Source organism: Cyprinodon tularosa, unplaced genomic scaffold, assembly GCF_016077235.1.
Source record: "Cyprinodon tularosa strain WSP-4 unplaced genomic scaffold, ASM1607723v1 ctg313, whole genome shotgun sequence".
NCBI lineage: Eukaryota > Metazoa > Chordata > Actinopteri > Cyprinodontiformes > Cyprinodontidae > Cyprinodon > Cyprinodon tularosa.
The window spans coordinates 1,268,914-1,283,020 of record NW_024039023.1 but is presented as its reverse complement, the minus strand read 5'-3'; the positions used below and the strand labels follow the sequence as shown (position 1 = coordinate 1,283,020).

The window sequence follows — 14,107 nt, the reverse complement described above, 5'->3', positions numbered from 1 at the left end:
TAGGGGACGGGCACAGCGCGTTGCATTCTGGGTACGCCGCCATATTGACAGCTAGTTGCTACGGTAAACAAAGACCTAAAACAGCACAGAGACGAGTAAACAGCGATGTTAAAAGCGAAGAAAGGATGCGGAATATACCGAGACACACTGCAGAGGGAAGCCAGGGACCGTTATCTGCAAAAGATGGGCTTCATAAACGGACTTGATCCCTACGAAGTAGCAAGCAAGGAGTGGTGCGTTGGGGAAGAATTTCTACCGCCGTTTGCGAGGGAGGACATATTTTCCTATCTAGTGTGTGGCGTCAGTGCCTACACACATGAAGAATTTCGCTGCTACAAGTCGCTAGAGGCTTACAAACAGCTGACAGATGGAAAAGTTCACGACATGGAAGTAATCAAACCGAATGAGAACACAGTCATTAGATCCAAGGTAAGCTACCGTCTCAACATGGTGTGGTGTTTGTTGTGGTGGTAAGACTAGGTGCAGGCACTAACGTAAAACATCAAAAATGTATCTAAACAAATCTTGTGCTGACTGTACGTGTCCTGGGATACTGTAGTTACATTCTGATGATATATGACTGTCCTACCATGGTACTATGTTGTATGTATGTTCTGTAACTTACCAGAATGAAAATGCCGGGAACACACTCTCATGGACACTGGGATTGAGTTGAAAGTTATATTTGGCCGTCTTACAGCAGCGACCCATGCTAGCCGGCGACTCTTTGTTATGGAGGACATTTGTTTTCCATTGAGACGCCTCCAGGTTGGAAAACGGTAAAAAGACAATCCATTTAGGATTTTTTCCCCCGTCGAGTCACAGCTTGCGCTACTACACCCTACGACACAGCAACGGGTGACCATAACGACAGCAGAGGTAAAATTATTGATAAGATCCAGCTAACAAATCAAAAACGTTCCCTTTTCTTGTGTTTTTGTCTTCAATAAAATATACCTGTGTAAATTCTCAGTCATCCAGGTCATGGAAACCACGGACGGGCAGAAATTGGAAGACATAGACAAAATTCATTGTAATTTTGTACACACACAGGGCCGGATCTATCAAAGGTTTGCGTGTATAAAAACGTGAGCTATTTCACTGCGCACGCTAAAAATGTACAAACTGATCTATCAACAGCGTGCTAAAAGGATTTGGTCTTTAAAACGTGCTAAATAGCGCCTATCCATTTAGTACTTTTTCTGCAATGAATATGCAATATGGGGCGTTTACACGCAAAAGTGCGTCTTGTAGGAGGAGAACATGTAAATATATTAATTTAGCACTCGCAAAGTGATTTATTAAACCTGAAAGCAATTTTGCTAACGGTATCTGATAGTGATGGGTTGATGAGGCGTCATGAAACGTTTCGACACATTACCAAACTGTATTGATACTGTGTCACTGAATACTGACACCTGCTGGACATTAAAAATCCCTACTGGCAACCTAGTTGACAGAGTTAACTGACACTGATTTGATGACCTATTATATACACTAATATGATGCAATTCATTGTATGATGCATTGTATTATTATTAAAACATATTTGATATTTTAGAAACAGTCAATGAATAATGAGAACCTGCATCATAATTTAATAATCTCTAATCTGTATTTATTTGTCTATCCTCATCCCCCAATACATCTTCCTACACCTTATTTAATTGATTTTATTTTTCTATTGTATATACTGTGTCTAAACATCCTCTATTTTTTTGTATGTGCAATTTTTCCTGCTACTGGAAATACAATTTCCCGAAGGGAGTAATCCCAAGGGATTAATAAAGTTAAGTCTAAGTCTAAGTAAACATGTAGTAAATGAAGATGCTTGTTCACTGGTATTTTTTTTTTACAAATTTTTATTAAAAAAAATAAGTTTTGAAATTCAGTCTGTTGCGCTTTTTTGATATTAGTTCTCCAGCTGTGGAAAACACCCGCTCACACGGCACAGATGAAGCTGGAGTGCACAAAAATTTTAAGGCCAGGCGGAAGAGGTTTGGATAAACCGTCCTTTAGTTTTTCCAATATACAAGAGGATCCTGGGACCTCGCAATATTGCCCTCTGCCATGTATCTCTGCACCTCAAGGATGGCATCAGCTGTGGCACTTTTGGTCTGCCTCCCCACTTCGAGATCAAAATGTTCCCAAAGGTCATCTTAAAAAAAAAAATAGTATTTTAGTACATGAATCAAGTGGAAACTCTGAGAGGAACAGGATGAAACAAGGAAATTAAAACAAATACCTTATTTTCCGAAATGACATCAAAGTGGTCCCACACGGCAGAAACCTTTCTTTTTGCTTGAGGAAGCTCCATAATTTTTGATGAATTTTATATTCGCAAAACACGCAAGATTGTTTTGGCAGATGCATCTCGTTGGCAGATGCGCATCCTTATAAAGGCTTGTCAATCAGTTCGAAACATCGGTCACGTGACCGATACGGAAACTGTTTCGGTCACGTGACTTTTCCGTAGCGATACACACGTCGACACAGGTTTCGCTCTATGAGACAGACACATGCGCCGACGCATCGGTGTTGCCCGACCCATCACTAGTATCTGACTATATTTAACATGTTTCAAAAGAAGGTGCAAATGGTCTGTATGCGTAATAGCGCACACATGGCAGCGGTTATTGTCGCAAGAAGGAGACATCGAAATGAAGCAAGGAGACGCAGAAAACGTATTTTTTCACTCCGTGTGAATATTTTTGGAATGAACGAGGAAACGATCATCAAAACATATCGTTTATCCAGCATTGCCATTTTGGAGCTGTTGGGGGAACTCCGAATGGATTTGGAGCCAGCCACAAGGAGGACCCACGCAATAGGGCTCGGGATCCACGTTGCATTGTGGGACGTCGCAGCCATTTTGACTGCTACGCAAACGTAAACATAGCTCTGATACAACGTTGTTGTTGAAAGAAGAGACAGAAGTAGAGAGAAAAAAGATGTTAAAATCCCGAAAAGGATCTGGAATTTACCGGGACACATTAAATAGAGAAGCCACGGACCGGTATGTTGACAAAATCAGCATTATTAATCATTTGGATCCATATGAAGTTCCAAACAATGAGTGGAGCACCGATGAGTGAGCGCCTATACTTCAAAACAGTTCCAAGCTACAAGTCCTTGGAGTCTCATATGCAGTTCATGAATGGATGGGTTTAGGAGCTGCACATCATAAAGCCAGCAAACAGTGGGAACACAGTAATCCGTACGAAGGTAAGCTGTAATCAGACGGGCTCTGGAACCTGCTAGTTTAGTAACTGCTAACCGCTAATGCTAACAACCACTCACGCATGTAATGTACTTTAAACTAGCTGCTATGTGTTTCAAAGGTGTAGTTAGTAACGTTAACTGCCAACCCTCCGGGTTTCTCACGTATTTGAGCCTTTTCCCGCTGCCGTTTTTATTATTTTCCCGTAAAAGATCCCAACTTTGAAGGAAAGAAACAAAGTAGGCTATAAAATAAAACCGTGCATCTTTAACTTACCAGAATGAAAATGCAGGGAACACACTCTCAATGACATTGGAATACTGTGGAAAGTTATGTTCGGTCGTCTTACAGCCGCGATCCAAGCTAGCCGACGACTCTTTATCTCTGACGCTTGGTATCCATGGTTACGCCTCCAGGCAGGAAAGCGGTGGAAAGTTAACCCATTTTCTATGTTTTTCCCATGGTTACAGCCCACAATACAGCAACGGTTAACCATGGTTGAAATCAAGTTAAGGTGAAATTAATCAAATTAAAACACGGCTGAGAGGGAGTACAGTACGCGGTAGTCATAGGCAGTAGTCTGAGCCGCGGTAAAAGAGGCATTCAACATGGCGGCGACGCAAAGTGCTTACGTCATGAGGACCAAGCCCTTATCACAAAACTCCTTGCAACATTGCACTTTTTTGCATCTGGGTCATTCCAGCGTACGGTTGCAGCGAGAGCTGGGATCTCCCAATCTCGTTTTTCAGAAGTGCTGTCCGACGTTCTAAATGCCATGTCGCCCTGACGCCCTACCTCCCCCCTGCGCCTGTGGAGCAACATGCCAATGCTGCGTGGATGCGTACGCGCAGTAATCTCATTCACAGTCACTTCTTGTGAGCTATTTGGTATGTGCATTTTTCTACAGGCCAATACAAAACACCAGTTTTTTTGTTTTTTTTTACTGCAGTGAAGTAGAAATTCAGCCACATACCACCTTAGGGAATAAAGGTTGCCAAAGTTTTTTCTTTATATATATATATATATATATATATATATATATATATATATATATATATAATTTTTTTATTTTTTTTTTTATTTTTTTTTTTGGGGGGGGGTCACTGTAAGATTTAAAATTCTTAATGCACTAGTTTGTACAAACTACAAACTACTTTGCCGCAAACCACAAAACGCGCAAAACCATCATTTAAATAGGGTGTCTCCAACAGTTTTGCACCTGCCACCAGTTACGCAATCACTCTTGTTAAATCACCCGCAAACCATGGTTCAGCCCCTCGCGCAAAATTTCAGTTTGCGAGCGCAAATTACTGCACGCAAAGTTGGATCTTGATAAATCCGGCCCAATGTGTATACGAAACTAAATTTCGTTTATACAGCTTTTAGACAGTGAATGACCAGTAGCTTAGCAGTTAAAAAGAACATTTCCATTCATAAAGTGCAACAGTGATCACCTCTGAACAGTGTGGGAGAGACGTGGTGCGAAAAGACATTGATGTGGAGGGTTCAGAGCAGTGCAAAGATAAATAAATATGGTGCAAAAATGCAGTAGAAAACAATTGAGTTCTGTTAGGTATGATGTTATCAGTGTGTTGTAGAGCCTCGATTTGTGACTTGATTTAGAGTTTATCAACAGTCTGATGGCAGCGGGGGAAAAGCTGTTACAGAACCTGCTGGTCCTGCATGAAATGCTGCAAATCCTCTTCCCAGATGGCATTAAGGAGAACAGTCCATGGTGGGGCTTTGAGGGTTCATTGATGATGTTACGGCTCGGGGCACGCAGCGCTGGGATGAAATGTTTTTTATAGAAGGTAGAGGAGCCCCGATGATCCTCTCTGCTGTTCTCACTACTCTCCTCACCTTCTTCAAATCAGAGGCGCTGCAGCCTCCACACCACACAGTGAGACAGCTGGTCAGGTGGGGGCAGGTGGGCTCTTCTTATCCTCCGCAGGAAGTACAAGCACTTCTGTGCCCTTTTGACCAGTGAAGTGAAGGAAACCGGACTTTTGCTCAGACTTTTCGGCAACTTTTCAGGAGTCTCTGTCAATTCTGCATGCTTACAGCAGAGCAATCTCTATTTGGAGCACTGATGTGTTTAAGCAGCTTGGAGGTCCATCCTCCTGTATACATTTAAAGTCAGATGCAAATTAAAAAGGATTGCCATGTTCTTCTGGATTGTTCGAGCCTTTTGTTGTGCATAGGCTATGTGATCTGTCTTTTTTAGGGCTTCATCAGGCTTTCAAGTCTGTCGGGTTTTTTAATGTGGAGTGGTGTGTTTCCAACCAATGGAGCCAAAATTGTTCCAAGATTTTTTTTTTGCAATAAAGTAATCGAGTTATTACTGTTGACAGCCTCCTGCATTAGAAAAGCCAAACAACAACTACATAAATTCATGGCACAGCATAGGAGAGCATGTAGCACTTTGCAAGATTCAGCTGTACACTTGAACTTTCACACATTTAAAGAGCAAAGTGTCCAGATTTTGGACACAGAGAACATATAGTTTGAAAGAGGGGTCAAGGAAGCCATCTTTGTGAATGGAGAAATGCCATCAATGAACAGAGAAGGGATTCTGCTTTCAGCTTCCAAGCACTTACAATTCAGTCATAGGCCCAATCCCAAACCGACCAATAAACACTAACCCTGAGCACTAACCCTCCGTTTGAGCTTCCCGCGGAGGGTCCGCCACATTAAGTGCCATCCCAAACCACATAGGGGGTAGGGGCGAGTGGACCGTCCAGGCCTTATATAGAGAGCATAAGTGCTGGCTCGATGGAATTTGGTAGGAGGTGTAACGGCGACCTAATGTCATAGGTAACGCGTTCCTCCAAATTGAAGTTCCACTGGTTTGCTGCATTTTCATCACGCTGAGAGAAAATCACAAGTAAGGTATATGAAAAAAAAAACATTCTAAAAGGAAGATCCTATTTTAAATAGCTTTATTTGACCATATGTATTTGTTTTAAGAAAGGGGCAAATGTTGGATTTTATGTCACAATGGGGTGCCACTGTGTTGCCATAGCAATAGGTGCTTTCCTTTTCCGTTGGAGGGAAGAAGTTGTCCCATTCTCATTTATTATTTTTAGTCATATAAAGCGAAATATATTGATTTTTAACCACAATTTTCCACCGTAGCTGACGAATCTGCTTTGACCAGAAATGACAGGTGGGAAATGGAGGACCACAAAGGATACTCGGGATCCCACCCTGCTGCAACATTTGCTGCAGTTGAGGCAAATATGTCATCAATTTGCAACAGTGGCAGATGAGAATGATTTTAAACAGTTCAGGCTCGTAACTAGACTCATGGCAAGTTTAAGTTGCTTTTATATGTATTTTTGTTTGCAATGAAAATGTCATAATCTGAAGGCAACTCAACAAAACACAAATGAAGCAAAAGGAAAGCAAAGGTAAAGCTTTATGGTCCTCCTCTTCCTGAGTAATTATTGGTTTAAAGTAGATTGGTCAGATACGACAGCAATGGTGGACGACGGTAACAAAGATTGTGGTTAAAAATCAATACATTTTCGCTTTATATAACCCCAAATAAAGTTTGAAGATGTTTTAAGGCAGTTATGTAGCTTTGTTAAACTCAATATCTGCCTGGTTGGCCAGAATTAAACTTTTTCCAGACCTGACAACTTTTTTCCTTTAACCATATATGTCCTAAAATGTGCACTGTAGTTGTGGTTGGTTTGTGATTGGCCTCAAGGGAAATAGCAACATTTGACCTTGGCCCAGCACTGCTATTCTGCTATTTAAAAGTGTAATGGAGGAGTTTTGCAAAATTTTTAAAAGACCAGCCCTCTCCACTTAAAAAAAACAAACAAACACTTGCACAACCCAATAGGGAACGCCTATTAAACGCGTGCGAGAGCATGAATAAGCCCATTTCAACTTGTTTTACTAGCAGTGCTGTGAAATGGATTACTCCAAATAGCATGCCAGGCTTTATCTGTGAAGTAGGAACTTTGCGACCGAGACATCAGTCAGAAGCGTGACCTGTGCTTTCAGTGTACGCCATTGCGTGAAAGAATCTGCCGTAGAAAGCGTAGCTCACCACACATATACGCCTGAAAGTGCACATGTGCAGAAAAAGATAGCTAACTGGGGAAGAGCCACTGATCTCAGGGACAAACACGAAGGATGGCCTTACATAAACATATCACCAGAATGATTGACAATTAGGAGGACCACTTATGTTGTTGATCCACCCGGAAAAAGATCATCTTCCACTATACCATGTACTTTTCTCCTTTTTAAATATGTAGGTATGTGTAATTCCTGTTTACTTGTCATGTATATACAGTGTTTGTGCAGCAAGATGAGTGTGTTTTATTCCTCTCTTTTAGGTTAAGTGCAGCTTTTGGAAACAAGTTCCAGAGGAGACCTTTGCAACCAGCTTCACAGTTTGTGGCACAACAGAGCAAATTCTCATGCAAGGCCGGACTGTGGGAACAAAATCCATGAAAACGATTTTCAGACAAAATATATATTTTGACACTGTGGGAAAAAAACGGAAATTGACTCTGCAGAAATTGTTTCAGAGCAGACACATTCTTAATTCATTTCAAATCTGCATAATAAAGCCCCTTATTGATAACATGGTTGTTCTGAAGATGTGCGCATACAGCATTGCTTGCTGTTGCGTGGCTGTTTACAAGTAGAGGCTTGAAAGGAAGGGGGAAACAGTGTCAGGTTAGCAGCCAGATGGGATTATTTTTAGCTGAAGATGCTTCTTGACGTCACATTTGTGCTCTCAGTCCTTTAGTATTTTTATTTGCACTTGTGACCCAAACCTTTCCCCCGTTACGAGTCATGCACTATTGCTACAGAGACTTGGTTCACCCGAAGGAAAACATTGTAAGGGTAGCTGTTGATTTTGAGTTTATATAGAGTCAAACCACTTTAAGAAAATAGTTTGTGGTATTTAGAGCGCAGCAATGCATTGAAACACAATTGGACATAAAGTAAAAGATCATTTCCACTGCCTCTAAAAAATTTGCAGTTTTTTAAAGATTTATTCAAGTAACCTAATTACTGTTGTTTTGATTTTAATCATATCTTTAGGAAAATATTTAAGGAGCTATTAAATGTTAGTTTCAAGATCTTAAACAAGAATGTGCTGTATTTTGCAGTGTGGGTCTTTAATGCCTTTCACAATTACAAGCTAATATTAGCAGGTTAATTATCTGCTCCAGTCCAAGAACGTAATCCACCACTACAAAGGATAAGGGTTTGGACATGCCTATTTGTATATGCCATATTATGTGGGTCAGTTCACATTAGGTCATACATTTATATCATACCCAAACAAAGGTTAATAAAAACAACCATTTTCATATGTTTTTTTTCCCTCTTAAAATGTAAATCACTCTAAAATCAAGTTATTTTGACTTTGATTATTTTTTTGCAGAAAAAACCACATAAACTGGGTCTATGGGCTACTATTCTAATGTTAGCATGTGTTTTTTTTTTTTTTTTCATTTTAACTTGAGCTTGTTAAGTTTACAGTAATTTCAGTTGAATTTAGTGTATTTTTATAGTGTTAATTAACAACACATCTCGAGGTACTTTATTGAGTCAATTCAATGAAATCATGCAGATTTGTTCAAAGTATAACTGCCATTTGCTTTGCAGAATACAATATTTGTATTAAAACAAATGGTGCTGCTGTAAGCAGTTGAATTGTCCTATCAGTTGACCCTAGAGGGTCCACAGAGGTGCTGCATGGGGGTCGCGAAAGTTTTGGTGATTAAACTTTTTTTTTATATTCCCCCTTGCAAATTTTTCCGCTAATTGAAATGTCTTTAAATACACATTAACAGGAATTAAACGCACTGTAGTAAACAGATAAATGGAGGCAGAAGATGTCTTTCAGTCATCAATGCACACATTCAGCGACACACAGGAGATCTTTCAAGCTGGGCACCGTTTCATTCACAACACCTGTCCCATCGAGAAGGAATCAGAATCAGAAATCGTTTAATAATCCCAGGGAGAAATTACTTTCATTACATTACTCCATATGTAATAAAATTACTATAGGACCAGTTTGATATAACACGCTACCACTTTGGTGATAATCCTAAAAATTGGTCTGTGGTCGGTCAAATGTTATTAAATCAGGAAGAGTTACACCTTAAGCTTTAGTGGAGAGTTTAATTTCTTAATAATTGACATATCCAGAGTCTTTGTAAAGTAACTTCTGAGATAGGCACCAGCCCGCCAATGACCTTGCGGGTTTATTCACTGAAAAAAAATATGCAACCGTTCTTTGGTATTTACTTAATCATATTTAGTTACTTTAACACAATTGTTTCATGTTAGCAGAGTAGGACATAAAACAACTGTGTTAAAGTAACTAAATATAATTAAGTAAATGCCAAAAATGGTTGAATTATTTTTTTATCAGTGTATGAGGAATGGCATTAAACATGCAGCATTGGGGGAGTGGCAGCTTAGTGGTTAGGGCATAGGACATCTTGAGGTTGTGAGTTTGAAACCCTCTGGCCCCCTGAGCAAAGTCCCTTAAACCCACACTGCTCTCACTGGGTTAAATGCAGAGAGTTTATTTCATTGTGCTGTACTTGTGACAGTGTAATGAGAGTAAAACTCTGGGAAAAAAATAACAATGTTGGAAACTTTCATTTAAATGGTTTGCCTGTAGACTAGTAAAATAAAACTGATTAAACCTAAATAACTAGGTAAAGTATAAAGTGCCACACAGTTGAAAAGAAACACAGACAGTACCGTTTCAAACAAAAAAAAGGGTACAAAACCAAAAATGATCTTAACCATTTATAGGGCACTCGGTGAAATACTTTGTAAATCAAAATTTCAAGTCAATAGTGTAATTGGAATCTGGGATAAGACTTTATTACCTTTGTAACATTAAAAAAATATGGATATTTTGATGGCAAAAATTTATGTAATAAGAAACGCCAACTTGCCCGAAAATATTAAGAAAAATAACAAAATTGCTTCTATAAGAAATTCATGAAAAACACAGAGTGAAAGAAACATGTTTTTGTTTTTTGTTTTTGTTTTTTTGCTACAACCTTAGAGGCATTAATGAAATAATATATAATTTTAACTTATTACTTTACTTTATTACTTTACTTTTTAACTTTTCAATTAGCTTTTCACCTTTTTTTCTAGACTTCTTAAGTTTTTTATTTATTTCTTAATTTACAGTATGTATATATATATATATATATATATATATATATATATATATATATATATATATATATATATATATATGTGTATATGTATATGTATATGAATATATATTATTATTTTTTTTTTTTTTCCACAGGTTTCAATTTTGAAAACCTTTTCACACCTCTTCTGCAAACCAGTCAACACATATTACAATTTCCTTAAATTGTTTACAGAACTTCAATTTGAGCTCATTTTGTAGTCGAAAAAGATCACTTGTACGGACATCATGGTATAAAACTGATTCTGAAAATGGCAAAGTATGCATATTTATATATAGATATATATGTGCTAAACTAAAGTATGACACACTGCCTTTTGTTTTTATCAGGGTCAGCTGATGAGGTGGTGGAAGTATCTTGTTTCTCTGCCTTATTCATCTCAACATCTGTCTCTGTAAGTCCTGATTGAGTCGTAGCCGTCGGAGTCTCGCTGCTTCCCTCTTCTGCATCTGTTTTTGTTTTCTTCCCCTCACCTGGTATTGAATCTAAGACAGTGGTCTCATCAGAGTCTTTTGTGCTTTCCCCCTCCAGACACCAGGTTGTTAGCTCAGCTGCCATGTTCTGAAGAGGTGCATTTTCAGTCCCACTCGGCACATTGTCCTCTCCATTTCCATCGCCTTCGTCTGCAGTCTCTGCCGGTGAGGCTGTCTCTTTCTCCTCCACCCTGTGCTCTTTACCTCCAGCCTCTTCTTTTTCCTGTGTAATCATATCAACCGGAGTCAGAGCAGTAAGATCCAAGCATGTTTTAGGAGAGGACTGTGCCTTTTTCCTGGGGGGGACATTTGGCTTATCATGCTCTGGTTCTTCCTTCTCCCAATCTTCTTCTTTCTTTTGAGCTCCAACATATTTCTCATCCAGGGCTCTAGGACCATCATCTATTCCCTCCCAGTCTAGTTCATCTGATGGCAACTCATAGCTTGATAAGCTGAGAGGTTCAATAGGGATTTCTGGCACTTTGTCTACAGCTATGGTGACACTTTTTTGAGTCTTGATACTGCTCTTTCTTGTTGCCTGCACGTTGTCATCTTCAAGTGATCGAGGAAAAGGTTCTATGTCACAGGGAGAAGAATTGCCACTGGACCTGAAGAAGTCTGTGACTTCTTCTGATTGTTGTTTATTTTCATTTTCAGACTTAACCAGAATGTCCTCAAAGTCATACATTTCTTGGGGCAGGGTCCGAAGATCTTCTTCTGTGAAATCATCTGTATCTTGCTGCTCTGTCTCTACGGCAGGAGTCTCATCAATTAGGACATATTTCTCTAAATATCCCCTGGCCTCTCGATCTGACTGCCTGCTATGGAAGGACTTCTCAGACGTCATGCTTTCCGTGTCCTCGTCCTTTTTCCTGCTGCCCACTGCTTCCTCATACAGGTCGGTGTAAAGGAAAGCCATGGCTTTTGGCTCTTCCAGCAATATTTGGTCAATGATTTTTGCCGGTCCCTCAGGTAAGAAGACCGGTGTTAGGATGTCCTCCTGGCTACTGAACAGAGACGAACCACTTGGTTTGGAAGCGAGCCTAGATGTTGGACCTTCTGACCTTCCAACTTCACTTGTACTGTTAAGACTTTTTAAAGGGTAGCTTTCTGTACCTCCATAGAAAACATCATCTAGGAGGTCACTGGTGATTTCCTCTAAACTGACTGTGTCTGAATTATCCACATCCACACTTTTGGTCAATGCATGTTTGTCAGCTGGCACTGGTTTCTCTGTATCCATGTTGTCAGTGGCTGGCTTTGTTTCATTTTCCTCTTGTCCATGTGCGATCACTGCTGGGCTCCCTGGAGCCTGGGCATCAATGAGCGAGAATGCCTCAAAGTAGTCCACATTTCCAGTTGCTCCTCTCGCTGGAGGTCTGGCAACTGGAGCCCCTGGTGGGTCCATTAAACCAGCACCAGTAGGAGGTAAAAACTGAAACTGATCACCTAATTCTGCTGAGGATAACATCTCGGTTTCTTGAGTCTCCTCAATGAATTTAGGAACTGGGATCTCCTCCAAATACGACAGGTTGTCCACCATTTCTTGGCTCTCCTCTTCATCCACAGTCGCGAATTTAGGGGGGACAACAATGTTGAGAATTTCCGAACCCTCTGATACAATACTGAACAAACTCTGCTCTTTGTCCTCAAGAAGACCACTCGCTTCCTCTTCTTCTCCATCTCCCTCACTTTTTACATTCGGTCGAGACACCTCCACCAACTCAGGTCGCCCATCAGAGGTTTCCCCCCAGTCTTCTGTCTGTCTTTCTGCTTTGCTCCTCTGATAACTAAGGCTTTCTTTTGGTTTTCTCTGTCTGGTAATCATATTTTCGTCCATGACAAAAATGATCTTCCCCGCAGGCTGGGAACCAAACGCTCCAGGTCGGACAGGTGCCGGAAAGGTAACATCCACTGTTCCAGCTTCAGGTGTCCACGGTGTGGCACAGCGACTTGCAGTTGTTTCCCACGCGATCCCGCTGTCCTCACCTTGCATGGTCACCATTGAGAAAGACGTATCCATCATTAGGCACTGCATTTTAGGTCGGACGCTGTCATCGTGGACGACCTCACGTAAACTATAGATATTTAGAAAGATGAATGTACAGAAATAAAAGCACAAAATATCTTATTATGAAAGGGTGTTATGCAACATCTTCACAAGTTATTTTGATCCCAGAATAAAAGTGGATAATATTGACTAATAAAAACGAAAAATAAATTTTATATGGGCTCATTTACTTAACACAGGGGTGTCAAACTAGTTCCAGAAAGGGCCGTGTGGCTGCAGGTTTTCTTTCCAACCATTTTTCTCATCAGGTCATCATGTTGAGATTGGACTCACATGAAGAGATGACTGCAGTCTGGTGTGCTACTGCTTGGTTGGAAAGAAAACCTGCAGCTACACGGCCCTTTCTGGAACCAGGTGGACACCCCTGACTTAACAGTTTATATAAAATTGCATTACTTTCAATTGAATACATTCTGAGAGAATAATACCTGTTTCGAAGGTTCTCCACTTCGTCACTTGCTTCAGCGTTTTGTTCTCCAGCATCATCTGCCCCCAGCATCTTCATCTCAGGTTCAACGTCCGACCGTGATAAATCCTCTGTCATTGTAGCCATTGCTAAGACTAAGTGGATTTCCTTCGGTTTCTCAGCACACTTTCAGAGCTCCCCTGTTGAAGACTTTCTGAGCAAGCATGCTCCAGTTGAGTTTTCATGCTCAGCGTAATCTTGAAATAGAAAACTGGCCTTCCCGAGTTTCATCTTAAGTATTTGCAGCATGAAGGGGAGTTCACTTCCAGTTTGTTCATTCAGTATGATTCTGTTTGTTTGTTGTATATGTTATAATGTCAGATTTAACAACCTGGACAAAAATAATTTACTATTTAAAATGATCTGGTCTTTATTATTTCTGACAAGTCTATATTTACCTCATTGCTGGTGGCCTGTATCCAATGTCATGACTGAGTCTGCAGGTCACACAGAGACAAGTGTTGAATGTATCAGTTGTGCTTTTAATCTATACAGATTCATTCACTTTATCCTTGTTTGTTAGTTGTCACAAATTTTACAGATAATCAAAGTTTAAAGTTAGACAAACCAATGTAACCACGAGTAAAATTTTAAAGTAATGAATTCAGTTATTAAAGGGAAAAAGCTTTATAAATCATTTTACATGTTTGG

At 40.0% G+C, this 14,107-nt stretch overlaps 1 protein-coding gene across 1 annotated transcript; it reads right to left on the bottom strand.

Annotated features, from left to right (window-relative positions):
* Positions 1-10,536: 10,536 nt before the first annotated feature.
* On the bottom strand, positions 10,537-13,670 carry si:ch1073-398f15.1 (cardiomyopathy-associated protein 5). The gene is made up of 2 exons (XM_038292527.1): positions 13,419-13,670; positions 10,537-12,997 (listed from the first exon to the last, which is right to left on the bottom strand). Exons 1-2 carry the CDS (start codon positions 13,541-13,543, stop codon positions 10,741-10,743), a joined length of 2,382 nt encoding a protein of 793 aa, XP_038148455.1. The 5' UTR covers positions 13,544-13,670; the 3' UTR covers positions 10,537-10,740.
* Between the last annotated feature and the right edge of the window lie 437 nt (positions 13,671-14,107).